Raw genomic sequence first — 26,347 nt, 5'->3', positions numbered from 1 at the left:
GAGCAGTCGGAGCTGCGACGCCCCCGCCCCGCCGTCTGCCGGAGACGCCCCGGCGGATGGGGCCGCGCGGGCCCAGAAGCGGCGCCGCCGGGCGGCGGGGGCCTGCGCGGCCGCCCGGGCAGCCGCGTTAACCCTTCGCCCGCTGCCGTCCGGGGGCGCTGGGAAGTCGCCTGGGCACACACGTGCCGCCTCCGTCGGGGCTGCGGAGCTGCGGGGGAGATGCGGGCAGCCGGCGCCGCCTCGGGGGTCTCCGCCTCGCCCCAGCCCCCCGAGCTCTGACGCCGCCCCCGCCCCTCCGCCTCCACGCCTCGCTCCCCGGGAGGGGCGCAGACCCGCGCGCCCGGGGCCGGGGCCGCCTCCGGAGCGCCGCGATCCGCCTTTTCTTTCCTTTTTTTTCCCTTCCCTTCTTCCCTTTTAAATTTTGGTTGGTGGCGGCAGTGCTGGGCCGGAGGAAAGAAGGGACACGGAGTCCTCCCTCGCTCAGCCACCCCCTCCCCGCTTCCCCCTGGGCCGGGCTCCGGGAGATGTGCCGGGCGGGGGGCCCGGCTTCGCGGAGCCGCGGGAGGAGCGCGCACGGCCGACCCCGAAGCGCCGCTGGACAGGTGAGTGTGCGGGAGTCTCGGGCCACGCCGCACCTGAGCCAGGTGTGCGCGGCGGGAGGGGCGGGGGAGCACCCTACCCCCGCCGCCAGGGGCCTGGTGGGGGTGCGGATGGGCGGCCGCAGGGTGCCCTGCAGGGGGAGGGGACCGCTAGTGTGCCCGCGCGTGGCTGCGTGTGCCCGCGCGCGCGCCGGTCTTTGTGGGGAAGCGGCGCGGCGGTGCCTGCGTGTCCCCGGTGCGTGTGCGCGCGGGTGCTTGGCGCCCTGTTTGTGTAGGTGTCTGGGTGTGAGTGGAGAGGGTGCGTGTGCGCGCAGCGCGCGGACCCGGGCTCCCCAGAGAAGCCATGTCGGGGGGCTGGCACCGCAGGATGCTGGGCTTAGGGTTGTTTTTCTCTAGGAGGTAGTGGCGTTGGTTGGGGAGGGGGGCGGACAGCGAGAGGTCTGTCTGGGTGTCCAGTGGGTTACAGCCCGAAGGGGCGCCTTGGGCAACCCTGGTGCAGCTGTGAGGCATCTTCTGTTGGTGGTACCCAGTTAAGCACGGATGGAGGCTGTCAGGTTGGATCTACCGGAACGAGCTCTCTCCCCTCTTCCAGGTGTTCCTGAAAGAGAGCTGTGTGGCTCAGTTGTCATCGTCCCATTTGAGGGTCCTGGGATGAAAGTCCAGTTCGTGTGTGTGTGTGTGTGTGTGTGTGTGTGTGTGTGTGTGTGGTTGGAGGGTAGTGTGTACTCATGCAGTGGCCAGAAAATGCCTCAAATGGCATCACTTCAGTGCGCCCCAGGCACCTATGTGAAGACGGCGCCCCGTCGGTAAACAGCCCCTAAGCTCGCACATCCCAGTATGTTCACTTCTTGTCTAGGTTAGCTTCCAGCTATCCTTACCCAGCATCTTATTACTGAACCTTCCTCGTCCCCCCACCCCGCCTTCTCCTCAGCTTTGGCATCTTTATGGATGTCCCTCCTGTCCCAATGTGAACCAGAGAGCCCCCTTCTTTCCCAGCCTCTCTGGGACCCAGAGCCGGATTTGTCTTCCCATATCCAAACATGTGGTGCGTTTGGGGGAGTTGGGGGAGGGGTTCAAGATGGCCGCCAAGATGGCTGGCAGCCTCTTTATCTCTGTCTGTCTCCCCTTCTCTCTGCTTACCCTCATGCCTCCAGTGGAGTAGGGAGGGTCATCGTGGAGAGGTAGTCGGACAGTGTAGGAACAGGAGAGGAGGACACCTGCGGGTGGATGTCTATTCTGGGCCTCTTGACCTCCAGTGCTGCTGAGAGAGAGGCCATTGGTTCCTGCTTCTCTTTCCTGCACCCCAAGGGCAGGCGTGAGTCTTTAATTCGACCCCAGACCCAACTCTATCTGGCCCACAGCCTGATGACTTCCTGTGCTCTACCTGCTCCCTAGACCCTGGCACTACCTCATCAATTGTGGAACGTCAGGGTGTTCCTTTGAGGTCCCCACTAGCACCCCTAGCATCATCTTCTCCATCTGCCCAGTTAGGAACTGGGGACCTTGGTGTGTGTGTGTGTGTTGGCGATCGCCTGCTAAGACAGGTTTCAGCTTTGGGGACAGGTGACTTCCTTCCTCCCCACGCCCTGCCCACTAATGCCGAATTTATTACTTAAAAGTAGGATGAAAACAGGGAGAAAAAGAGACGGAATACAGCCTTCATTATCATATCGAGAAAATTATCTGTGATTTTCCTAACTAGCAATTTGCCTGCCATGCCGTTCAGATATGACTTGCCCATTAATTACAGAGATGGAGAATCATCTGGAAGGCGGAAAAGAACTGATTCCATGGCTGGCGGCGTGGCACCTTTGCACAGCCACAGCCGGGTGCGTGGATGTGTGGGTACCAGCTCTCCTGCTGGTGCCCTCCTCCTCCTCTGGCTTGGGCCACCCTGTTGCTTTTGCCTTCTGATGTGCTTCCTTACTCCCACTCATAGAGACTGGTGTACCCCACTATCCTGTGCTGATGGACACCCTTGGGTGTGGAGACAGCCCCCAGAGTTGGGAGGGTGAGGAGCTGGGGACTAGTGCACCTGGGCCACTGAGCCTGGGAGGAGGAGGTGGAAAGCCAGAGACTCGAAGCCAGGCTTCTATTCCCAGCCTGCCCTGGGGAACCCCCTTCTCCTAGGGGGCACTCCCATGAGGGCGGAGGAGTCTGTGAGCGCCTTGCCCTGCTAGAGGAGACTGTTTGCATCAAGCCCTTTGGTCTCCATCTCACATGGGACTGTGTGCTGCTTTCTGTCTTTCATGTCTGTGTTGACTCTCCCACCAGGCTGACAAGGAGACCCTCTGGTGCTTCAGCCTCAGCCTAGGCACCTAGCAAAGGGGAAGGAAGAGAGTCAGGTGGGCCCCAAAAACCTCTAGAGCATGTACCCAAAAAAAAGAAGTAGGAGCGGGAGCCACCTCCCACTCCCACCGCAGATGGGGAGCTCCTAGTCTGTGTTCCCACCCTCTGCTGCTTCCTCAGCCAGACCTGACCAAGGACACTGAAAGCTCTAGTTTCTGTGTGGGCTTCTCTCAGGGATCAGATTTCCAGTTGCCAGACACTTCCCCTCCTCCAGCCCCTCTGTGTGGACACTGGAGGAGGGAGCTGCCTGAGGTAGGGGTTCCCCAGTGAGCTGGAGGTGCCCAGCAAGACTGCATGCCCCTCTCTCTCTGTGATAGAGCCAAGTGTCTACTACTGAGCACAGAAAGTGGGGTCCTGGGGTAGGGTGGGGCTCTCCACACTCAGTGAAGACCTGATGTCTCCAAATCTAGCTGGTTTCCACCTCTGCTTCTGTCCGTGTGAGCCCGTGTGCACACTGTATGGTTCAGGCCTAGGCTAGTGACGACCATGATTCCCACATGTATAGCTCTTGTGCTCAGAGAGGGTCCAAACTGCATCCCCTTGTGCCGACGGGATGTATGCACACTGACAGGAGGACTTTAATTTGCTCACACCTAATAGTGTGAGCAAGCTGTGTGTCCCAGAAGGGCTGGTGCACCTCTGTGAGCAAACCGCAAACACTTAGAAGTGCTTTTTCTGTCAGGTTCCAGGCTTGAGGTGCTGCTGGGATAGTGGCTACTTCTATTCCCTAGGCTCATAGCCTGACGAGGGAGGGGGAGAGAGAGAGGGAAGGGGGAAGAGAATGTCTATGTGTGTATTTCTTCTAAGGAGGGCAGCCCTAGACTGAGTAGAGATGACCCTCAGCCCCATGAGTTCCAGTTTTAGGGTGTGGAGTGTGTCATCACGTGCTCTCATCCCACCGCCTCTCCCTCGTCACAAACTGCACCATGCCCTTTGAGCTCCCGCTTTTACAAACGCAGTTCCATCCAGGACATGGCTTGTGCATTCAGACTTCAGCTCCCTTAGCCCTCCTGACCTTTCTATGGAGCCTGTGGTCTTCACACCTCTGTAATTCTGATGGATCGCGCCTGTCTGTCTGTCTGTCCGAGTACAATCCAGAGGTTCGGGGTCTTGTTGCTTTTGGAGCACAGGTGCCCTAGGAGAGCTCTTTGCTGTGGTGGTAAAGGCCTGCCATTCCCAACTCTGAGCGTTGGCTGAGCATGAGTTTGAAGCCAGCACAGACTTCGAAAAATAAAAATGAAAAAATAAAAACTCACCCCCCCCAAAAAAAAAGGAAGGAAGGAAAGAAGGAGAGGCAGCTTAGGAGAACGTGTGCTGCTCTTGTCCTTGACCAGAATTCTGTTCCAAGCTCCTGGGGAGCTAACATCTCTGTGCACGTACCCCCTCCCCAACACATAAACATGATACAGATAATAAAAGTAATGCAAAACAGAGGGAGGAGGGTGGGCTGGAACACTTGACCCTGTGTGATAACCCTTTGACCTGGCCCCCATTTTAGTATCAAGGCATGGGCTGGGTTAACTACACTTACATTCTTCTTTAATTTTTGTGTACATCTGGGGTTAATCTCATGGTACTCAAAGGTATGTTTTTGTGTGAGTACATGGTTCCAGATGACTGTGCTACAAGGCATAGGTTCTAGAGGGGGAATTCGAGGAACCCATACCCTCTCCAGGAGACCGGGAGCAGTTAAAAGTCTGAGTAGTTGCTCCCTCTTGGACCCTGACCCGGCTTCTCTCTGGGATGGGATCCTCAGTGACCAGAATTTTTCGCCTCGCTTCCAAAGTGGGGAGAATATAACAATTCAGTCAATAAATTGGAAACGCCCTAGAGCTAAAAATAAACAGTGCCCCCCACACTTACCAGAGGCTTAAAAAAAGGCCTAAAAGTCATACAAGGACTTGGAGCGACACAGTGGTGTCCCTGGTGTTGGAGCCTGCTGTGCATGCTTGGTAGCCCTTTCTCTCTCCCCCTCTTCTCTCTCTGTCGCAGACTGGCCACATACACCTTCCACCCTCTTGCCTCAGCCTCCTGACAGGCAAGGGAACCCCCAAGGCTCTCCATGGTGTTCTTTATGGGGCACCCTGGAATCTGTAGGATGCCCAACATCACCTTAGAGTTAGACTGACTAAATGTCAACGCAAACAACACTGCTGCACCCTAAAGTGTCTCCAGCCTGAGTCCAAGGCAGAGCTGTCCAGCCAGGACACATACTCTGCAGCTGTGAGCTCAACTTTGGCACACCCACCCCAAATAGAGCAAGCCGGGGATTTCTATGGGCTCTGGGCTGGCTCTGTTTAAATTCATCCTTCTCTTCACCCTAGAAATGTAAGATGCCCTTCTGAACTCACCACAAACAGAATAGGCTGTGACCAAACCACAGTTGCCAGACCGTGCCGCAGAGAGCACCTCAGTGGAGGGGTGGCCCCATTTGGGCCTTTGGGACCCAGGCTTTATGTAGCCAGACTTCCGCTACTGTGTGGGTTCTTCTTTCTTCCACCCTTTCAACCCCCTAACTCTAGAGAGGAGAGAGAAAAAGGATAGAGGGGGAAGGGGGTGATGTGATCATTAGACTACTTCCCGCTGACCAGGGGCATTGAGCTTCTTGGGGCAACTTTGATCAGGGTCTAATTTCTTCTCATTTCTTTGTGTGTGACTACTTAACTGCAACAAGCCAACAGCCCACCCCAGCTCCGGGGGGTCCACCTATCTGAAAAGCCCCCAGAATTCCAAATGTCGCATGACTGCAGTACCTATCTGCCACTGGCAAAATCACACTCCTGCCAGAGGCATGAGGCAAATCATAGTCAGCTGCTGTGGACCATCTGAAGCAGCCCTGTATCCCACACCTGGGATTACAACAGGAACATATTCTTACAAAATTTCTGTGTTTTTTTTCAAGAAACCAACATTCTCACTACAGGATCAGGCACAGTCTGGCTGCCTGCCTCCCCGCGGCTCTTGATCTCCTGCTCCTCCTCCCTGGGCCGTTTTATAAACATGGTCTATCTAGCCCCTGAGTTGTTGCATAAGCAACAAATGCCCTAAAATACCTTTTCCTTCCGTGAGTTTCTTTCTCCTTGACTCCCTTCTTAACTTCGTAGCACTGACTCAGGTGAAGTGTCATCTCCAGGCGAGCATGCCTGTTGTATGATCACTGGGACAGATAGCTCAGTGGTTAAAAGCACTGATGCTCTTCCAGAGGACCTGGGTCTAGTTTCTAGCACCTACATGGCAACTGACAGCAGCCTACATCTCTAGGGACAGGTCCTGGCTTCTGTGGGTACAGCACCTGTGTGGTACACAGACATACATGTAAGGCAAAATGACCATATATATATATAGTATAGAAATAACTTTAAATATTATACTTTTTTTTTCTATTTTTTTTTCCGGAGCTGGGGATCGAACCCAGGGCCTTGCGCTTGCTAGGCAAGCGCTCTACCACTGAGCCAAATCCCCAACCCCTAGAAATAACTTTAGAATACGAGCTGCCACTCCCCCTCGTTCTAGCTTTATCTTCCACTGTAGTAGACTCTGATCAGTCTACTTCCTTCATGTCCTCTCCTATTCCCCAGTGCTGGCTGACACATGGCGGGGCTCGGGAGAGCAGGTGGAAAGACTGTTTATTTATTTATTTATTTATTTATTTTAGGCAGTGGGGATGGGACCTAGGATTTCCACTTTGTTTTTTCGTTTTTTCAGAGCTGGGGACCGAACCCAGGGCCTTGAGCTTGCTAGGCAAGCGCTCTACCACTGAGCTAAATCCCCAACCCCGGGACCTAGGATTTCCACATGCCAGACAAGTGCTCCACGATGAGCTGCTGCAGCCCCAAACCAAACGCTGTTCTGAGCCTGAGCCGTACTTTGCCACTTGGCTGTCCCCCTACAGAGAGGCATAGTTCCAGAACCATGACCTGAACATAGATCTTGTCAGTTAGCCGGAAGTGCACCCCATCAGGATTTGAACCTTGAACCCGAGGATGCTATTCTGGGGCTTTGTCCCTTTGCCTCCCCACCCCCCTTTCTGGGCTGTGCACACTTGCTCTCCTGCCAGCATGCAGTCATCGGGGGAAGTGTCCTGTGTGCCCTCTGCTTGGGCTCCCGGCTTCTAGCACTGATTTCAGCTCTGCCTTGGCATGGGAGGTGAAGCTGAGGTAGACACGCACCATGGCTACCCTGGTACTAGAAAACCACAGCAGAGAGCAGAGCAAGCAGGCAGGCTGGTCAGAGCTTCTTAGAAGAGGGGAAACTGGCTAGAAAGTCCAAGAAGGAAGCACTCCCTAAAGTGAGGAAGAAGCAGGGCTCAGATACGGAAAGAGAAAGTGTTTGTGGCTGAGCATGGGTAGGAAGTTGAACTGGACCTCAGGGTTTGGAAAGGTCTGGGCTCACCTGTGGAGGGTGGAGAGGTTCAGCATGAGATCTGCTGCCGGCAGAACTGAAGCGCTAAGCTACCAGGGACTGATAGGGCCCCTGGACTAAGCAGATTCGGGGTGGGGCCCAGGTCAGGCGGGTCCTGGGGAGAAACCCTAAGGGAGAAGACCCTCGTAGCCAAAGGCACCAGAGTGAGGTCCAGGAATATTTAGCTCTTCCTGGCCTTGAAACGTGGAGATGAGTGGCAGTGTAGTCCTGCGGACAGGGTTGATAGGCTGGAAGGTAGCAACTGGGAAGGATGAGTTTCTAGCTTTGGAGGCAGGGGCAGGAGAAAAGGGTGATGTGCCCCTCTGGTCCCAGAACAACCATCCACATAAAACCCACCATCCAGGGTAGTCAGGTTAGGTAGAAATGCTTCCACCTCATTCACAGGGAAAGCCAGGGTCCTCTCAAAGGCCCAAGGCAGGCGCCACCCTTCCTTTCACTCTCCTCTGCGTTCGCTGGCTACCAGCTTGTTCCAGCACATTGCTACCTGGGGAACTTTGCACATCCCGCTCAGAGACACATTCCCTCACTGCACATGTATGCCCCCATCTTGAAGCCCCTCCTGCATGTCTGGCCTTTTGCACCTGTTTTGTCTTTATTAATCAACAAGCACCTACTCTGTGCTGGGTAGATGTAGACAAGACCTTCTTCTCTGGGTCCCTACCTGGTGGGAAAACCAGACGGTCCACAGCTGAGCCTGAGTCCAATCCAGAGAGCTAAGCATAGGGGCGGTGTGGGAAAGATGGGAGACTAGAGAAAAGGCATCCAGGGATCCAGGGTGTTGAGTGGCTCTTGCCTCTCTAATCCAGGGAATCCCTGGTGACCAGCAAAGTGTGAGCCCAGGGCTTGTGTGGGCCTCAGGGATGCCTCACCAGAACGGGTGGCTGCCACTGAACCACACCAGCCTTTACATTTTTAAAAATTCATTCATTTAATTATCTTGAGACAGAATCTCAGAATCTGTTTAATCCTGGCTGGTTTGGAATTCAGTTTGTAGACCAGGCTGACCTTGATCCTATGACCCTCCCATTTCTGCTTACAGCCGGAGCAGCCTTCAAAGCCTCTCTACTAGACACTTACGTATCCGGTTCCTGCTCTGCCAGGTGCTGGGACACAGCCCTGCAGAGCCAGCACCCAGTAGGACAGGAAAGCATGTGACGGAAATGCCAGGTTCCTCGGCATAAGAGCCATGGGAAATGAGAAGTAGAGGCAGGGCAGAGTGCTGGCCAGCTAGAGTCGGCAGGGCCTTCCTGGGCTCTGAGGAAACGTGAGCAAAGTCCAGTAGACAAGGGGGTGGGCAGTCTGTGAAAAGGTCCTGGTGAAGGGCTGTGCGCGTGGCCTCAGTGGAGGCTTTGATATTTGGTCTGAAGAAGGTGAGGGAAGGAGTGACTTTATGACTGAGGTGGCTCAGGGATTCAGTGCGGCCGTCTGTAGGGAAGGACCAGGTTGCGGTCTGGTGAGTCCGAGGCACTGACTATGCACTGGGGACCTGTCCTCGCGCCAGCCCTATTGGAAAAGGACTCAGGCCCAACACTCACAGGCACCTGCTCCATCTCTGTGCCAGACACCCTTGTCAGTTCTCCATGGAGGGTCCAGGAAGGCCAAGAGCCTAATCAATTAGTCCAGACCCAGGCCCCGACTCCAGACTGGTTCTGGTCCCTGCAGTGTCCACCAGCCTTGGCTTCCTAGACGTGGGGATGGAGGTGATCATGCTGCCAAGAACAGGAAACAAGGGGCGGCTGCTTCAGGGACGGGCGAGTGAGGCCAGGAGGGGCCCAGCGCCCCCCTCTTGTTGCCTGTCACCCCTCCTCAGACTCTCAGACTCCCACCCACTCAGCATACAGGGTTGCCGTGGCAACTGCAGGCTAGGGCAGGCTCCAGGCGCCCCCTCTCCTCCAGCAGCCGCTTCTCCTCCTGTCACCCTCCTGTCCCCACCCTAGGGCACTCGAGGACAGACCCTGCTGCACATGCCCTCTCCAGGCTAAAGGCAAGTATAGATAGAACTCAGACACAAACATTGAGGCAGATGTGTGGCCCCTGGAGGACACATCAGAGTTGAGTCACCAGCCTTGTTCCCCAGGGTCACAGGTGTGTGCACACCTGGGTCCATGAACTGCCACCATGGGGTCCTATTCTCTCATAACCTTGGAGCACAGCTGGGGACTGGGAGGGGCTTCATCTTCCAGGTCACTGTGTCAGTAGGGTAAGGCGAGAAAGCTCAGTGAGGGCTTTATAAACTTTTGGTCTAAGGAAGGTGGGAGCCATAGGCTGCTCTGAGCAGAAATCAGGGGGAGGGGACTGTGCTGGACAGAAATGGCACCCAGGAGAGTCTAAGAAGATACCAGATTCCACAAAGTGGCTACTGCAGCACCTTTCTCTGTTGTTGTGGTTAATTGAGACACGTGGTAGCCAGGTGTGATAGTGTCCACCTGTCATCCCAGCACTTGGGAAGCAGAAGCAGAAGGATTGTCACAAGCTTAGGCCAGCCTGAGGTTGAGTCCCCAGAACCTACAGAAACCCCCAGGTGTGGCAGTGTGCATCTGTAGCCCAGTGAAGACCGGAGGATCAAGGCTGCAGAGTTATCCAGGTGCTTGCTAGCTAGGCACTCTCCACAGCTGGTGAAGAGAAGTAAGACGGAGAGTTAGTGAAGACACGGCATGGTTACTACATCCTGACCTTATAAATACTCACCCGAGGGCTGGAGAGATGGATAGGTCACCTGCTAGGGACATGTGGCCTGCCTTTCCAGAGAACCCAAGTTCAGTCCTCAGCACTTCTCGGTCACTTTGGGGATCCAGTGCCTTTGGCCTCCTTTCGTATCAGCACTCAGGTGTACACATAATTAAAGTTTAAATACATATTCAATATGTAGCCTGGCCTGGGACTTGCTCTGTTGACTGACTAGCCTCAAGCTCACAGAGATCTGCCTGCCTCTGTCTCCATAGCCCTGAGATTAAAGGTGTGTGTACTGAGCTTAAATTTTATTTTGAAATAATGTTTAAGTTCTCCAGGCTGGCCTTGAACTCACTCTGTAGCTCTATCTGGCCTTCAATTCAAGACCCCCTTTTCTCTTTCTCCTAACTACTTGGACTGACAGTTCTGCACCACCACCACCACCACCACCACCCCCCCCCCCCAACACACACACTTTACTGGAGGAGCTCTTAGTCGGGCAACAAGGTTAACTGAGACCCTGTCATGGGTCCCAGCTAGGGGGAACTGCTGGTATCTTTAGAAGAACACAGGAGGCACAGAGATATTTCTCCTACACACCCAGGAAGGCAGTCTGAAACCCAGCCTGCAGTCCTCTTCAGCTCAGACCTATCTCTTAGAGTAATGAGAAAGTCAGTTCCTGCTGCCCAGGGTCCCAGACACCAGTCTGTGAAGTAGTGTGGCATTTGCAAGACTCTGCATACCCCATCCTGGAAGCTTTAACCCTTCCTGGTTCTGCATGGATTCCTGACCCAGCATCAGTGCTATAGAACACTGATTGTTGAGAGGATCCAGCATCCTCTGTGGGCATCTGTACACAAATGGCATAAACACTCGTATGCACACAAATACCTCCCCCAGCGCGCGCGCGCGCGCACGCACGCACACACACACACACACACACACACACACACACACACACACACACGGACAGATTGATATTTTTTAGTTTTCTTTTGTTTGCTTTTTAGAGACAAGGTCTCACACTGACTGTCCTAGACTTTACTATGTACACCATAGTGGTTTGAACTCACAGAGATCCACTTGCCTCTGTCTCACAAGTGCAGGGGGTAAAGGTGTGTACCACCACACCTAGCAGTAGCATACAAAGCCATTTTCCCAGCTCCCCCTCAAACAAATTGAAAAATTATACAATCCAAAGACATACTAACTTGATACTTGGATGCTTAGGGATAATGGCAGGAAAATATTAAAAGCTTTTGTTTTCCCATAATTAAGCCATATTAAATCATGTTTTTGTAAATGCAGAAAACTTTGGAAGGAGTCAACACTGCAGAGGCCACCTCTGGCGGTCTAGTCTGTGAGATGGTGTACACCCTCCATAGGTGCTAAGCGGGTGGAAACCAGGAAGCGTGCTGCAAATGTCTCGGCCAGGAACCAAGACTCCAGTGAAGTCCGAGACTGCAGTGCGGCCGGGCTTTGGCTACTCAGTGGGCTCTTTTCTCGTCTTCCTTCTCCGCCCTCTTCTTCCACCCTTTCAATTCCCTAACCCTAGATAGGAGAGAAAAAAGGATGGAGGGAAAAGGGCGACGGTGTCGTTAGCCTACTTCCTGCTGACTGGGGCCTCGAGTTCCTGGGGCAAGTTTGATCTTCACCGTCTCACATCTAATTTCTTCCTGTTTCTTCTTTGCTACTTAGCAAATGGCAACCAATCAACAACCCACCAAGCGGTTCTTGGGATCCTAGAATTTATATCCCCCAGAATTCCAAATCACGCCCCTGCTAGAAGGGGAGAAAAGGAAAAGAAGCCACAGTTCTCCGTGGCAGAAATGCCCCTTGCTCTCCATGTGTTTGACTTGAGTAGCCCCACCTTTAGGTACTTTAGGTGCTGGCTTCTAGCCCACAGGCCTGGGGTCCCGTCCTCAGCATTTCAAGGAAAAAAGAGCAAGGCAGGCCTGGCCACATGTACACAACTCCAATCTTAAGAAAGCTAGAACAAAGGGCTGGGTGTAATGCCTTGGAAGATGCTGCCTACAGCGGACCTAACAACCCCTGGGACTGCAGAAACAGCCATGGGCAGTCATGCACACTGATACCTGGGGTCCCAGCCAGAGGAGAAGCTGAGGTAGGAGAGTCACTGGAGCTGAGGAGATCACAAAAGCCTGGGCAGTATTGTAGAACCTTGCTGGAGGGTAGTAGTGAGTGAAGCCAGGTACAGCAGACACTTGTAATCCCAGCTTGCAAGAGACTGAGACAGGAGGGCTGCTGTGAATTCGAAGGCCAGCTTGGGTTACTCAAAAACCAAGCAGTCAAAATGACCCTGTAATTAATACCACTTACTGTATGCTTAAGTGGTTTGGAGACTGGGGATGCAGCTCACAAGAAGAATGAATTCTTAGTAAATTCGGGAGGCCCTAGGTTTCATCTGTACTCTAGAAGAAAACACAGTTTAAATGATTTAAGCTATGTCATATTTGACATATAATGTATGTGCGTATGTTTTACTCATGTGTATGGGCATCAACTCTGTGCTTGGTGACCTCGGGGTCCAGAAGAGAACATTGGATCCCCTTGGAATTGGAGCTACAGGTGATTATGAGCCACCATGCGGGCTCTGGGAACTGAACCAGGGTCCTCACGAATGGTCTTCACCACAAGGTTGTAGTTTAAAGCACAGCGTCCCTGGGCCTGCAGGAAGCCTAGAGCAGCATAAGGACAAATGGATACAGTGAGGACAGACCACTGACTCATTCCTGAGCTACTAGGACAGGTGAGGAAGAACAGGAAAGGGTCTGGCTTCTGACATGGATCTAGAAGGTGGCTGCCACTGGTGGCCAGGAGGGGTTCTTGGGGCCTGGTCCTGTCTGAGCTCACACTTGCAGCCTCCAAGTCTCTGCCACCAATAGGGCCTGAGGCTGTGAACCAGATGGGTCTCTGCATCCAGAATGCAGACTTGGGAAGAGTTCGCCGTCGTCTGTCTGTCACTGCTCTGTCCCATCCTCCCACCCCTATATTACTCTCCCCTTGATGAGGGTCTGACAAGCCTACTGCACACGTGTGGAGATTGTTGCTCTCATAACGGTATAATAATAAATCATAACAGTATAATAATAAATTATCTCCCCGAGGGTAGGGCTGGGGGAGGGGTGGTAGAGGATAGACCTAGCCCTAGGTTGTTTCAAGGTGACTCGATTTTGGGGACCTGGACTCACATGGGGCAGGAGCTCAGAGCCAGCCTCCTGTGAGTGTAAGGAACCATTTCCTTCTGCTTCTGAGGCTCGCACAGCTGGAAAGAAAGCTCCAGGAAAGGCAGGCGAAGTCTGCCTCCCAGAACTGGCTGGGACCGAGGGGGTGGTGGTGGTGAGTGCCAGTGTGGTCTATCCTGGTATAAATGGGGGGAAGGTGGCTAGATGGTCAGGGTCCCAGCTGGTAAAAAGAGAGCTGGTTATGGTGCTGAGAGGACGGGTTTCCTGACAGACCTGCCACCGTGGCAAGGGGTGGTAAGAGCAGGAATTAGAGTGTAAGCTGATGATGTTGGCGAACTACTGTTTATGAGCACAGGATCTGGCGTCATGGTGGACCATCCCAGACTGGGGGCTGGGGGACTGGAAGCTTTTGTGAGAAAGAAGGAAGGAAAGGAGAGGTAGGGTTGACAAGTCAGCAGGGTGCTACCTTCGGAGTAGAGGAAAGTTGAGCTTTGAGATGAACCATGTCACCTGTCCCTTAGCTGTGGAAGGTGAGGGGCAGGGTGGGAGCTCTACTCAGGTAATCCTGCCATAGAACTTACAAGGGAGATGGCAGGAGGAGAAGTAGTAGGTCTGAGATTCAGTCAACAAATACGATTTCTCAGTCTGTAGGGCTTGCTCTAGAAGTTGGGTGTGGTGGTCATGACCTCAGATATCTAGGTCCCCAGATGGCAATTCCCTATCCAGACAAACCGTTCCGTATGAGCAGGATGATAGCCAGCCCTGGGATAACTGTGAGTTCCAACTGTGCACCGAGGAAAAGACACATGTATATGCAAAGGCCCCAGGCAGAGAAGAGTGGGGAAAGGGACCTAAGTGGGTCGTGCTAGGTGGATTCTCAAGGACTTTGAAATGGGAGGAGGGAGGAAGAGCAGCAGAGCTGTGTGGAGGGATCCCATGCTGGAAAGAACAGACTTGGAACCTATTGGAATGGAGTGGAAGGGGCAGGCGGGGGACACCATGGTGCTGCCTCTCCAGACCTTTCCTAGAGTGAGTTCTTATAGGCCGTTAGCAGGTGAGGTTGATGGCCCTAGGCTGTGGTGGCCCTGAAGACTGGGGTATGAACGTCACAGAAGCAGAAAGTAGGGAAGGAAGAAACTGCAAGTCACAACTGATGGCCTGGGAGGAGCTTGTGACCAAGGAGGCCATCAGAACACCCTTGGTCCCTACTCCTCCTCCCACCCCGACTGCCTGTCTCCAACTCCCCCCGAGAGTCCCCTAGAAAGGAAAGAGGGGACTTGGGTGTCCCTGGTCCCCTATCTGTGGCGCCAGCCAGCTGGATTCTAATTAAGCTGCCAGAGCAGAGAGACAGGAAGCAGAGGCTAGGGGCGGGGCTGGATTCCTGCCCGAGCTGGAGCTGAAATCAGGTTAGACACCCCTTGCCCTCCTTGAGGGATGGAGATGCTTAGTGATGGAGAGGAGTGAGCAGGGCCAGGGGGCAGGGATGAGGTTGAAGCTGCTTTGGTGTGGGTGGGTGCTGGGCAGCCATGCTGACCTGTCAAGCTGCCTCCAGAGAGGTTCCCCTGGAGAAGAGGGACCAGAGCTGGTGAGCGCGACCTGGGACAGGGTAATGTGCAACAGGCCCAGGAAGGGCCTCACCACTGACAGAAGACAGAAGACAGATGCCCTCTGTGCTTGCTGAGGTCAGCTCCTGCCCGGTGTCATTCCCCTGTCCTCCTTCAGGCTGGTGGGCCAGGCCTTGGTACCCTGGTGATGCGGGGCAAGGCCCCCCCCACAGTCCGCTGAGATCACCGTGCCCGCCCCTGGCCTTCGCCATGGCCCGCTTGGCTGCAGCACTCTGGAGTCTCTGTGTGACGACTGTCCTCGTCACCTCTGCTACCCAAGGTAGGTGTTGGGAAGGGCTGGGTCTCCAAACCTGGATGGGAGGGTGGTAATAGGAGTTCTCTGTGGACTGCAGCCTCTATCCCAGATGAAGCCGGACCAGGCCAGAGGGAACCTGGTGATGCCGCTCTTGGCAGGTACTATTGAGGGATGTTGAACCTCTAGCAGGCTAGGGCACCAGGGGACCCCGAGGACCAAGACAGGCCTTCCGGGGGACCACCTATTTCTCTGTCTTTCCTTCCCCCTCATTCATCACATCTCTGAGTCTCACTGGGACCAAGGCTTAATTAAAGCATGCCTGCTGACGTTTATTTAAAAACAAGTAATTACGCGGCCGGCTCCGGCCTGGGATCCTGCACATGCCACAATTAGTGCCCTGAGCATGCTGCCCAGCGCCGATTACTTAGTTACCATCACAAGTCGGGTACTAGCTGGGTGCAGGGCAACAGAAGCTGAGATGGGGTCTGTTGGCCTTGCCCTCTCCAAGGTCCCCTTCCCCAGGTTGCCAGCCCTGTCCTCTGGAAAGTCACAGGGATGAAGGGACACTGTCAGCCTTGTTCTGAAGCCTTGGCAGGGTCCTGCTGGTCGCTGACCCAGTCTCCCCAGTACCCAAGTTCCGGGAGCAGCCCCTGACAGGCCAGAAGGGGCTGCCTCCACCCCCAGCCCCATGTGAGCCAGCCCTCCACCCCCGGCCTCCCTCCCTGACTAGAGAAGCTAAAATTAGAGGAGGAAGCAGATGGCGTGACAGGCGCACATGGGAAACTTTCTCTCAGCTGGGGCTCTACTCATCCCTAAAACCCAAGGCCTGGCTGCTCTAACCCCGGGGACCCTCTCTCTAAGAGGGGCTGACCTGGCTCTGCTGCCACAGACACCTTTCATAGCACTTCGTGTGCTCCCAGCTGTTGTGCTCCCCCAGATACCTGTAGCTTCTGCCCTCCCTGGCCCCGTGTGCTGGGGCAACCAGTGTCCCATGATGCTGGCCAGGGCAGCCTGGCTCATGTCACCCCTGGATCTTGAGAAATATCCATAACAAAACAAACCACAAAAGAGCAGCTCATCAGCATATTAACTGTAGATTAACCTCTGATGTCAGGAGAGGGATCTTGGACCTGTGACCAGGGACCAAGGACCCATTAGGTTATTTGGAGCCACCAGCCAGGCCAGGGAGCAGCAGAGTTGGGACTTAGAGCTGTGCTGTGTAGCTGATTGTCACAGAGGGACCCCTCATGTGAAGCTGTCTGCTGTGAAGCAGCATGCCACCCTCCTGTGATGCCAGCATTTGGGGGGGGGGGGGTCAGGAATTTAAGGCTAGCCTTGACTACTTAGATTTTGAGGCCACCTGGCTATGTGTAAGCCTGTTTCAAAAAACCAAAACAAAGGAAAATTCCTTTGGTTTAGAAATTCAACTGTATGATCCTGACCTGTGGGTACCCATTTTACAGCTTGGAAAAACAAGGCCCTGGGAAGCTACTACTAGTGGCTTTCTGAACTTAAGCATGCAAAAGGTTGGGTGTGGTAACACATGCTTGTTATCTGAGGATTTGGGGGGAGTTTCAAGCCAGGCTGGGCCACACAGCAAGACCCTATCCCCAGAACAATAAGTAGTAAGCAAGGCACAGGTCAGTGGCAGAATGCTTGCCTGGGTGTGGTCTGCTCCTTGTATGGTGTGCGGTGGTACAGGGAAGTCCCCAGGACCACTCTTACTGTGACAACTGACAAGCTGTAATTCACTTGGGGCCAGCAGCAGCCATGGAAGTTTTTTTTTGCAGTGGGAGGAGAGATTCATCCGAGTCTGAAACAGAATAGTAAAGTCCTCACAGCGTTCAGGCCGTCCCCAGCTTTAACTGAAGCCACACCCCTAGACTTGTTTGATAATCTGCACGGCAGCCACTCCTCCAGAGGACTACACCCTACCACCTCTCATCCCCTGATGAGACTTGTCTGCTAAAACTGCCATAGCCTTCGACCCACCAACCCACCCCCGCTGTTCAGGAGAACAAAGCCCTACATCCTAGCGTCAGCCCAGCCAGCTCCTGCTGAGGTCTCTGCAGCTTGAAGGGGGAGCCTCTCCCTCCATGTCTGCACATAGTCTTTCCCGTGCATGTGTGTGTGGTTCCCTCTTCGGGTGGAGAGTGGCAGTGCCACCCTGATGTCCTAGCCAGTCAGGAGGCTGAAGTAGGAGGATCACAGTTCCAGGGCCGATCTAAAATATACCCCAAATGCTCCCTTTTTGTATGGACCCTTGTCAGACTGGATTGGGGCCCTCTTTGACAGCCTCATCTTAAATTGGTTTCTGTTATAAAACATCTCCAAGCCAAATGTGGCGGTGCACACTATCCCAACAGATGAGGCTGAGGCAGGAAGGAAGATCACTGGGCTTGGGGATAGCTCAGGGAACTTAATGAGTTCAAGGTTAGCACAGACCCTATGATAGGGTCACTGAGACCCTATCCCTGAGGGAGAAATTGTGTGTGTGCGTGTGTTCTCAATAACACATGCCTGTAGTCCTAGCTTGGGAAAGTGGAGGTGGTTCAAGTCAGTTCAAGGCTGTATTACAACTTTAAGTCTAGCCTCAGCCACATGAGACCCTGCCTTAGTTTAGTAGTTGGGGAGAAAGGCCCCAAAAGACACTGTCTCCGAGCACAGCCATTTTCCGAGGTAGGGGGGCTTAGTTCTTCAGTTCAGCATAAGATTTTGGGGGACAGCTAGTGAGATGGTTCAGGTGGATCGAGGTGTTTGCTGCATAGCCTGACTTGAATTCAGTCCCCAGAACCATTGATAAAAAAGTGTACAGATTGCCCTCTGACCTCCACCTGTGCACCCTCATACATACACACAAAATGTGAAAAGTTCTTGATTGTTTTTAAAGAATTTGGGGCACACAGTTGTGGCTGATCCATAACTTCCAAGATGATCACCCTTTCTTACCAAGCAGGGCATCACCAGGTGAAGACTTCATCAGCTCTGGGCCAAATCACCCCTTTTTCCACAGGGGTTAAAACTCAGTGCTATAGGCCTGATTCATATAACTAGTTTCCCAACATGGCTGAGCCAACAAGTTCTTTATTCCCTGGTGACTATGACACTGTCCCCAACTGTTCTGCAGGCCTGAGCCGGGCTGGACTCCCATTTGGATTGATGCGCCGGGAGCTAGCATGCGAAGGCTACCCCATTGAGCTGCGGTGCCCGGGCAGTGACGTCATCATGGTGGAGAATGCAAACTATGGGCGCACAGATGACAAGATCTGCGATGCCGACCCTTTTCAGATGGAGAACGTGCAGTGCTACCTGCCTGACGCCTTCAAAATCATGTCACAGAGGTGAGCCTGCTCTTCACCCTCCACGTGTCCTGCAGGAGTTTCCTGAGCACGGGCTACAAGTGAGCTGGAGTTGCTTCACAAGGACAGTGTCCCCTCACTCACTCACCCCATAGAGCAGTGGTTTCCAACCTTCCTAACGTTCCGACCCTTTAATATAGTTCCCCAGGTTGCGGTGACCCCCAACCATAGAATTATTTTTGTTGCTTCTTCCTAACTATAACTTTGCTGTTGTTTTGAATTGTGATGTAAATTTGTCAGGTGTAGGATATCTTGATATACAACCCCTCCAAAGAGGTTGTGGCCCACGGGTTGAGAACCAGTGCTAGAGATGCTTGCCCATGTTGAGTTCGGGTAGGAGCTTGCAGACCCAAAGCAGAGGGAGAAGTTTCTCCAAAGAAGGGCACCTGGCTGTACAGAATTGTCCTGAGCATTTGAGGAGCGGCAGCTGTATGGTGTAGTTGTGGTGTGATGTCTGAGCATGTGTGTGCAGATGTGCAGCTTGTGTTTGTGTCTCTGAGCAGGTATGTATGTGGATAAAGGTGTATTTGTGTGTCTGAGGAAGTGTCCAGGCTGGGGCGGCCCACATGTGAAGTTGCACAACGTACTGGACTAGTCAGTCCGTCAGGTTTCTCGACGTGCAGCTGCCCCTGGGACTTCCGGCCTGCTCTCTTGCCATCGCCTTGCCTGTGATAGTCCATTCTTCCTGTGCAACCAGTGGGCATCAGTGGAGATTTGAGTCGGGTCCTATGCCTCTGCTTAGAACTCTGGTTCCCACCTTCTTCTTGAGGCTCAGAGTGCACTGTGCGGCCTGCCCTGACCAATGCCCCACCTTTGCTGTGGGCTCACTCAGTTCCAGCTGTGCAAGGCCCTCACTGTATCATGCTTGTAGGCTCAGTTCTCAGCATTGAACATGCCTCAGAATTTGCAGCCCTGTAGCCCAAAGGCTCCTAACCTCCTTTTCTGGTCTGTCACACGGGTGCTTCATGGGATCTGTGGGATACAGGAGCCTGGCCTGTTAGTTGGGAAGTGACAAAGCTAATTGCTGGGATTTTATTGTTGTTCTTGGTTTTTTTAGAAACATGAGTATCCCTGCTGTCCCTTCTGCCCTGAGGTCCAAGTGGCTGTTCTATGCTTCCTTATGGCTGTCTACCTAACTGGATACTTTAGCACACTCTGAAGGTGCAGGCCCCTGTCCTTTTCCTGACCCCTTCAGGGCCCTGCCTTTCAACCATATTTCCATCAGATATTTAGTTTTTGCTTGGTATTTTATCTTATGTCGTCCCTAACTCTAAGCTATTGGCCACACAGGGACAACAGACTTTTGTCCTTTACTGCTATGGCTATGGCCAGGTACACGTAGGCACTCACTTGATGCCTGAGAGGTCAGAGTTCAGGGCATCTGTAGCATGGTAAAAAAAAGGCAGGACAGCTGGGAGCAGCATAGTTGGGACAGGGGAGAGGAAGGCACCAAGATCGTCACAGGACATGGAAGACCGACTGGTTCTACGTATGCAAGGCTGGAGTTGCCTTGCCGCCTTTGCCCCATCCTCCTGATACCTCATCCCGCCTCCCAGCCATGACTTAAGCCCTGCCCCCTTCCTTGGGAGCACCCTGGTCCCTTTCCACCGTATCCACAGCTAGGGCTAGAGCAGAGCCGTCCATGTCCTCCCCTACACAGGAGGCTGAGTAGTGAGCTACAGGGGCCTTAGGAGCTTTGTGGGAAAGGCTTTGGGGGCCCTCAACTTGCTTCCTCTCTGAATGCTACGACCTTGTGTCTGTGAGGATCATGGCTAAGCTGCTGGGACAGATGCCATAGGATAGTTGGCACAAACGTTCACTGCACCTTCGGGCTTCCACTTCCTGGAGTCCCACCCCTTAAAGACAGACACACCCACCCTCCCATGGTAGTTCATTCCAGCTTCAGGGGAGTTTGGGCTGTGATGCTGGGGGATCAAAAATTCTAAAGTGAATGCTTTTGGCGACATTTTGTGCATTTACCATCTCAGCTTAGTTCCAGAACATTCCATGGCTTCAAAAAGAAACCACGTAGCCTTTATCAGCTGCTTCCCATTCTCCCGTTGCCCCTGCTCTGTGTTTTCTGTCCAGGGATTTGCCTAGACTCTATCTCCACATACACCAACCTGCAGCCTTTCCTCAGAGTCACTGTTGACATTTATCCTTGGTTTGCTTTGAGTCAGCACCATAGCCCCTTTTCTGTCATGTGGCAGGCTACATTGTACAAGACAGCTACACCAGTGATGCCACCAAGAGCTCAAACAGGCTACATTTTGCTTAGCATTCCTCCACGGGCAGGCTTTTGTGTTGTCTCCCCCTGTTGGTGGAAGTAGGCAGTGCAGCTGTGCACATGCGTGTTGAGGATTTGTTCACACACGTGTTATAAATTCTCTAGAGCACATTGCTGAGGACCAGGATTGCTCTGTTGTATGAGGCCAATGCTGAGCTTGAAAGAAAGGGTTTGGGTGGTGGCTAACACCAGACCTTGCCATGCCGAGTTCCCCCATTTCCTTCCCAGCCTCCTGCTGATTTCCCCTCTGTCCTTCCCGGTTCCGGGAAGAACTAGAGCTAATTCAACTTACTTTTCTGTTCATTTTGTTTGTTTGTTTGTTTTTTTGTTTGTTTGTTTTTGTTTTTTTAATTTCAAAGACAGGGTTTCTTTGTGTATCCCTGCAACCCTCTGTAGACCAGGCTGGCCTCAAACTCAGAGATCCACCTGCCTCTGCCTCCCGGGTGCTGGGGTGGAAGGTGCATGTACCACCTACCAGCTCATGTCACTTACTGTAAATGCTCACCCCTTGTCTGGCCACTCCAGGGACAGGGAATGGTGTTGGCTGCATTTCTTGTCTTTGTGACCTTACAGAAACAACTTAAGGGCTTGTTTTGGCTCTGGGTTTCAGAGTTCAAAACATCACTGCAGAGCTGTGTGGCAGAACATGGTTACCCCCATTCATGGCTGCCAGGAAGCAGAGGGGAAGTGAGGGCATTCTGCCTCTCTCCTCCCCTTCTATTGCGTCAGTCTACACTGTCAGGCCATGGAGTTTGCCTGAAGTTGTCCACATTCAGGTGGCTCTTCTCTCTGGTACCCTCACAGACATACCTAGAAGCACACCTGACTAATGTCGTAGGCAGTTCTAAACCGGGTGTAGCTGACGAGGATGACCTGGGACAGGAAGCTTAGCTGGGTACTGCTGGTGGGAAGGAGCAGTGTGAAGAAGCAGGGAGAACTGGACCTGAGGCGTCCTGCAGGAGGAGACAGGACAGGGTCTGTGGGGTGACTGGACCTGAGGTGTCCTGAAGGAGGGGACAGGGTCTGTGGGGTGACTGGACCTGAGGTGTCCTGCAGGAGGGGACAGGACAGGGTCTGTGGGGTGACTGGACCTGAGGTGTCCTGAAGGCGGGGACAGGACAGGGTCTGTGGGGTGACTGGACCTGAGGTGTCCTGAAGGAGGGGACAGGGTCTGTGGGGTGACTGGACCTGAGGTGTCCTGCAGGAGGGGACAGGACAGGGTCTGTGGGGTGACTGGACCTGAGGTGTCCTGCAGGAGGGGACAGGGTCTGTGGGGTGACTGGACCTGAGGTGTTCTGCAGGAGGGGACAGGGTCTGTGGGGTGAGTGAGCAGCCACCAAATGTGGACAGGGTCTGTGATGGTGTCTTCGGGTTATATAATAAGGCATCCTTTTCTATACTGGCCAGACCTAGGAGAAGCTGGAGGGACCTGGAATCAGTGAATTCCCTGTAGAGATTCATGAGTCTTCTGGCCAGCTGTAGACCCTCTCTCTCAGACACCCTCCAGAGGGTGGCAGTGCCCATGGGAAAGGCCAAGGTGGTCACAGCAGGCACTGAGTCTTCTGAGGACGGTGTGTTTACAAAGGTGCCCATCATATATGGTGTTTGTGCTTTGTCTTCAGACACACCAGAAGAGGGCATCAGGTCTCATTACAGATGGTTGTGAGCCACCATGTGGTTGCTGGGAATTGAACTCAGGACCTCTGGAAGAGCAGCAGCAGCCAGTGCTCTTAACCACTGAGCCACCTCCCCAGCCCATCTGTGCTTTTTAGTAACCAGCACAGGGGCTTTACACTCAATTTAAAGAAAAATGCCAAAGGTGTCTGGTCCAGGGAGAGCCTGTCTCGTGGCTGTGGAGGCCTGTGGGAAAGAGCAGGCAGGAGGCAGAACAGCACTCCAGTCTCCGCGCTCCATAGTGCCTTCCCATTGGAACTGTACATTTGCCCTCCGACCCTAGAGCCTTCTGAGTCTGAGTCCATTATTCTCATCTCCTTTTCCCTTCTCCTTCTGTAGATGTAATAACCGAACCCAGTGTGTGGTGGTGGCCGGCTCTGACGCCTTTCCTGACCCCTGTCCTGGAACCTACAAGTACCTGGAGGTGCAGTACGACTGTGTCCCTTACAGTGAGTCATCTTGTTCCTCATGCCGTCTTGGGCCCTTCCCCTAGTGGAGCAGGGAAGGAGAGCCTTGATCAGTACACATGTGCACACACGTGCACACGTCCATAGGGCTGGGCACAGGGCAGCAGGCTTGCTCCCATTCTGGCACACTCTTCTCACAGACACTTTTCCACATTTGGTGGCTGCTCTCCTCCCACCACACAGACTCTGTCCCTTCCTGTAGGGGTGTCTTCAGCCCTAGTCACCTGCCCACTCCCTGCTTCTTCACATGCCCTTTGCTTGCTAAAGCCCCTCAAAGCCACACTCTTACAGCATGCTGGCCTCTCTCCAGCCTCCCACCTGCTCTGCCTCCCTCCTGACAGTGGACATATCCTCACAGCCCTCACCATCATCATCTCCTCCACACACCCACTCCTGCCCCTTCTTCAGCATGGAAGCCAAAGACATCTTCCAAGATTCCTACTGCCTGTTAGTTTATGTATTGCCCTGAGAACACTTCCTGTCCACAAAGGAAGTGCTGCCATGTTGGAATGACAGTGCCCCCTAAGATGATCTTTGGGAGCCAGAAGCCTAACTACCCTGCATCTGACCAAGGGAAATAGTCAAAGGCTTGTTCATCCTCGCACTCCCCAGCACCACCAGTCTTCCTGCCCACTCTCCTCCTCCTCCACCCATCGCCCCTTCTGTCCTCTCATCTGGCCTCACACAGCCAGCCTGGAGGTAGGGAGGCCCTCTAGGCAAAAGGGGAGGAGACAAGACCATCAGGGTGTCCAAGTGTGAGGGGCAGGGGAGCAGGAGACTTCGTAACTCTCCCTCCTCTCCCCTCCCACGCAGCTCTCCCACCCCCACCCCTCCAACCTTTGATTTCTCCTTGCAGGTGAAGCCAGGATGATGGGTGAACAGGGTCACTTACTGCTCGCGTAACTTTCTTCTTTTAGTCTTCGCCCTTTCCTTTCAGTGCCTGAGGCCTTCTTCCACCGCCTGAGGGGGATGCCCGTCTGCTCCCCGAAGCCTCCCCACAGCACTGGGGACACTGCCCACCCACAGCTGGGGCAGCAGGGAGGGAGGTGGGATGTGGCAAGCCTAGGACAGAGGGTTGGGCAGGTGGTGTGAGGTTCAACTGTGGCTCCTGACTTGTCTGGCTCTGAAACCTGCAGCAAATGACTTAAAATTTCTTCGGGTGCTGCAGACGGAGGCGTGAGTCCTGGAGATCGGGAGTGACAAGCGCTTGGCCCTGCGGCCAGAGTCTGCTCCCAGGAGCAAAGCCCCGAAGGCAGAGGCTGCGACTTCACCCCCCAGCGCCCAGCCCCGAACCTGGTTCAAGATGTGCTCAGTGATGGTACGGACGCTCTTTCCCGCCACCTGAGCCTCTTACTCCTCTGTGATGGGGGAGGGGATCAAAGCGTGCCCAGAGTACTTAAAGTAGTAGACAGCACGGGGCCCAAGCTGCTTTGTGCCCCAGGCCACCATAGGTCTTAGGGAATGGCCGCTGCATGGCCTCCTCTGTGTGGTTCACATCTCTGAACCTCAGTTTCCCCAGCTGTAGTCAGAGTCCTGGTAGGCCTGACTGCAAGGGCCTGTACTGTGCCTGCATCCTCACGAGCACTGCTGTCACTGTGACTACACTCCACCTCTAACCAGTTACTGCTATTGCCTTGGTAATCAAAACAAGAGTAGCAACAGTTAGTGAACCCAGCTCTCCAGACAGGTAGTCACAAGACCGGAAGAGTCCCTGGTCTAGTCCACAGTCCAAACCAAGGTACAAGAAATAAAGTGGCCATGGGTCCTGAGTGGAGCTTAAAAATCTAGAGCAACATCCCCCTTGTGTGGCCCAGGAGCATAACTCAGGAAGATGGGCTGTGGGGTGAAAAGTGATCCAGGGCACGGGTCATGGGCAACTTTGATGAAGGAGAATGCAAATGAGCCTTCGAAGACAGTGTACACAGAGCAGGGGTCACGGGTAGGGCTGACCTCAAGTGCTCCTGGGCATGCAGAGCTAGTAGGCTTGCTTACATTAGCTCCTGTCCCTGCCCCCCAATAGCCGGGGTTGGGGTCCAGGAATAAATAAAGCTAGGGAGAGGATAGGCACACACTTCATGACTTTCCCTGAGCATATCCTGAGTGCTAGGCCCTGGGCGAGGCGCTGGGCAGCCAGACAGGGTCCCTGCACAACTCAAGTGGGTGCCCAGGGGAGGTTGACCTGGTCAGCCACAGGACCTTGGACTTCAGAGGCTGGGGTGACCCCAGTGCTGGTGAAGGTGGGGCAGGGGTGGGGGCAGGGATCCCACAGCTGGGAGGGGGGGGTCACTGGAGTGTGGGAAACCCAGACATTGAACTAACACTGGATTTGCTTTGCAGCTGAGCACAGCCTAACTCTCCCTTCCTCCCCAGGTGCCACCTGTGCGTCATCAAGGGCGGTGGGCAGGGTAGGGTGCAGCTAGGGCTCCTGGGCCTTTGGTGGACTGGGCAGAGCAGCTGAACCTTGAGGCCACCCCCAACTCCTTCACCCCCCTGGGAGTGTAGGAGCCTGTCTGCCACGTGCTGTCCAGCCCAGTCTATGTCCCCTCCAATTCTGTGCCTCTTGTCTCCCCTACCCTGGCTCTGTCTGAGGCCAGGGGCACCTGCCCGCCTGCCTCTGTTGTTCTGTGTCTGGCTCTACTGGCCTCTTTTTGTGCGTTCCAGGGATCTGGAGGGTTTAGGGGAACACAGCTGGATTCAGGTGGGGCCTACTCAAAGGGAAAGTGGCTCAGCCTATGCTCTTGGCTGAGAGGGGCACCAAGGCCCCAGAGACACCCTTCTCTCCGCCCCTGTTTCAAACAGGGGTGTTGGCACACAGGGTGAAGAGGAGCCCCTGGTTCCCTGCTGCCTGGTGTTACCCCAGCCTATTCGGGCTCCTCTTTATACCTGGGGACCCTCCTGCCTGAGGGCTCTGTCTACCTGCCTGTCTGTACCATACCCAGTCTCTTTGTCTCTTCCCTTCTGTGTGTCCCCCTGACCCTTCTCACTTTCTCCTCAGCACCCTCTCACCCCATCCTACCCCCAAAAGAAGGGACTTGGGGGTGGGGGCTGAAATGCTATGGAAGGGGTTGGGAAAGCAGGAGGAAAGACAGGAAGAGGGGGCGTGTGGCCAGAAAAGAAACAAAAGCAATTTAATCTTTTTTTTTTCTCTTTTTTTTCTTGCACATTTTTTTTCAATTTGTTTTCTCTCTCTCTTCCGATGCTTAAAGTAGAAGTGGAGCAGAAAGGTAAACGCACTGTTACCAATGCTAACCCCTAACTCACACTTTGTTCCACCCGTACCATACTCATGTGGCCCACCCCTCCCCCCCTTCTTCTCCCCCACCCTACTTGGTCCAGTGATTTCCCTGCCCCGGGTGTCCTCCCAGCACAGCTGGGCTGGCCCTGGTGCTGCAGCACCACCAAGGCCAAGGTCATGGCCTTGGGCTTCTCCACCCTCCAGATACTCACGGAAGCT

At 54.0% G+C, this 26,347-nt stretch overlaps 1 protein-coding gene across 8 annotated transcripts in view; it reads left to right on the top strand.

The window, feature by feature from the left end:
• Positions 1 to 412: 412 nt before the first annotated feature.
• Adgrl1 (adhesion G protein-coupled receptor L1) overlaps positions 413 to 26,347 on the top strand; it is a 41,591-nt gene continuing 15,656 nt past the window's right edge. For 2 of the 8 annotated variants that reach the window (XM_039097967.2, XM_039097965.2), the window contains exons 1-4: positions 468 to 602; positions 14,969 to 15,130; positions 18,234 to 18,447; positions 22,766 to 22,875. In XM_039097967.2, the coding sequence (XP_038953895.1) occupies positions 15,061 to 15,130; positions 18,234 to 18,447; positions 22,766 to 22,875 (394 nt within the window). In that variant the 5' untranslated portion in view covers positions 468 to 602; positions 14,969 to 15,060. Of the gene's footprint in view, positions 603 to 14,968; positions 15,131 to 18,233; positions 18,448 to 22,765; positions 22,876 to 24,061; positions 24,212 to 26,099; positions 26,118 to 26,347 lie in introns of those variants that run through there. The other 6 variants (NM_022962.1, XM_039097964.2, XM_039097966.2 and 3 more) reach the window with 6 other exon arrangements.

This window comes from Rattus norvegicus, chromosome 19, assembly GCF_036323735.1.
Source record: "Rattus norvegicus strain BN/NHsdMcwi chromosome 19, GRCr8, whole genome shotgun sequence".
Taxonomy (NCBI): Eukaryota; Metazoa; Chordata; class Mammalia; order Rodentia; family Muridae; genus Rattus; species Rattus norvegicus.
The sequence above is the reverse complement of the archived record's forward strand: the minus strand, read 5'-3'. Positions and strand labels throughout refer to the sequence as shown.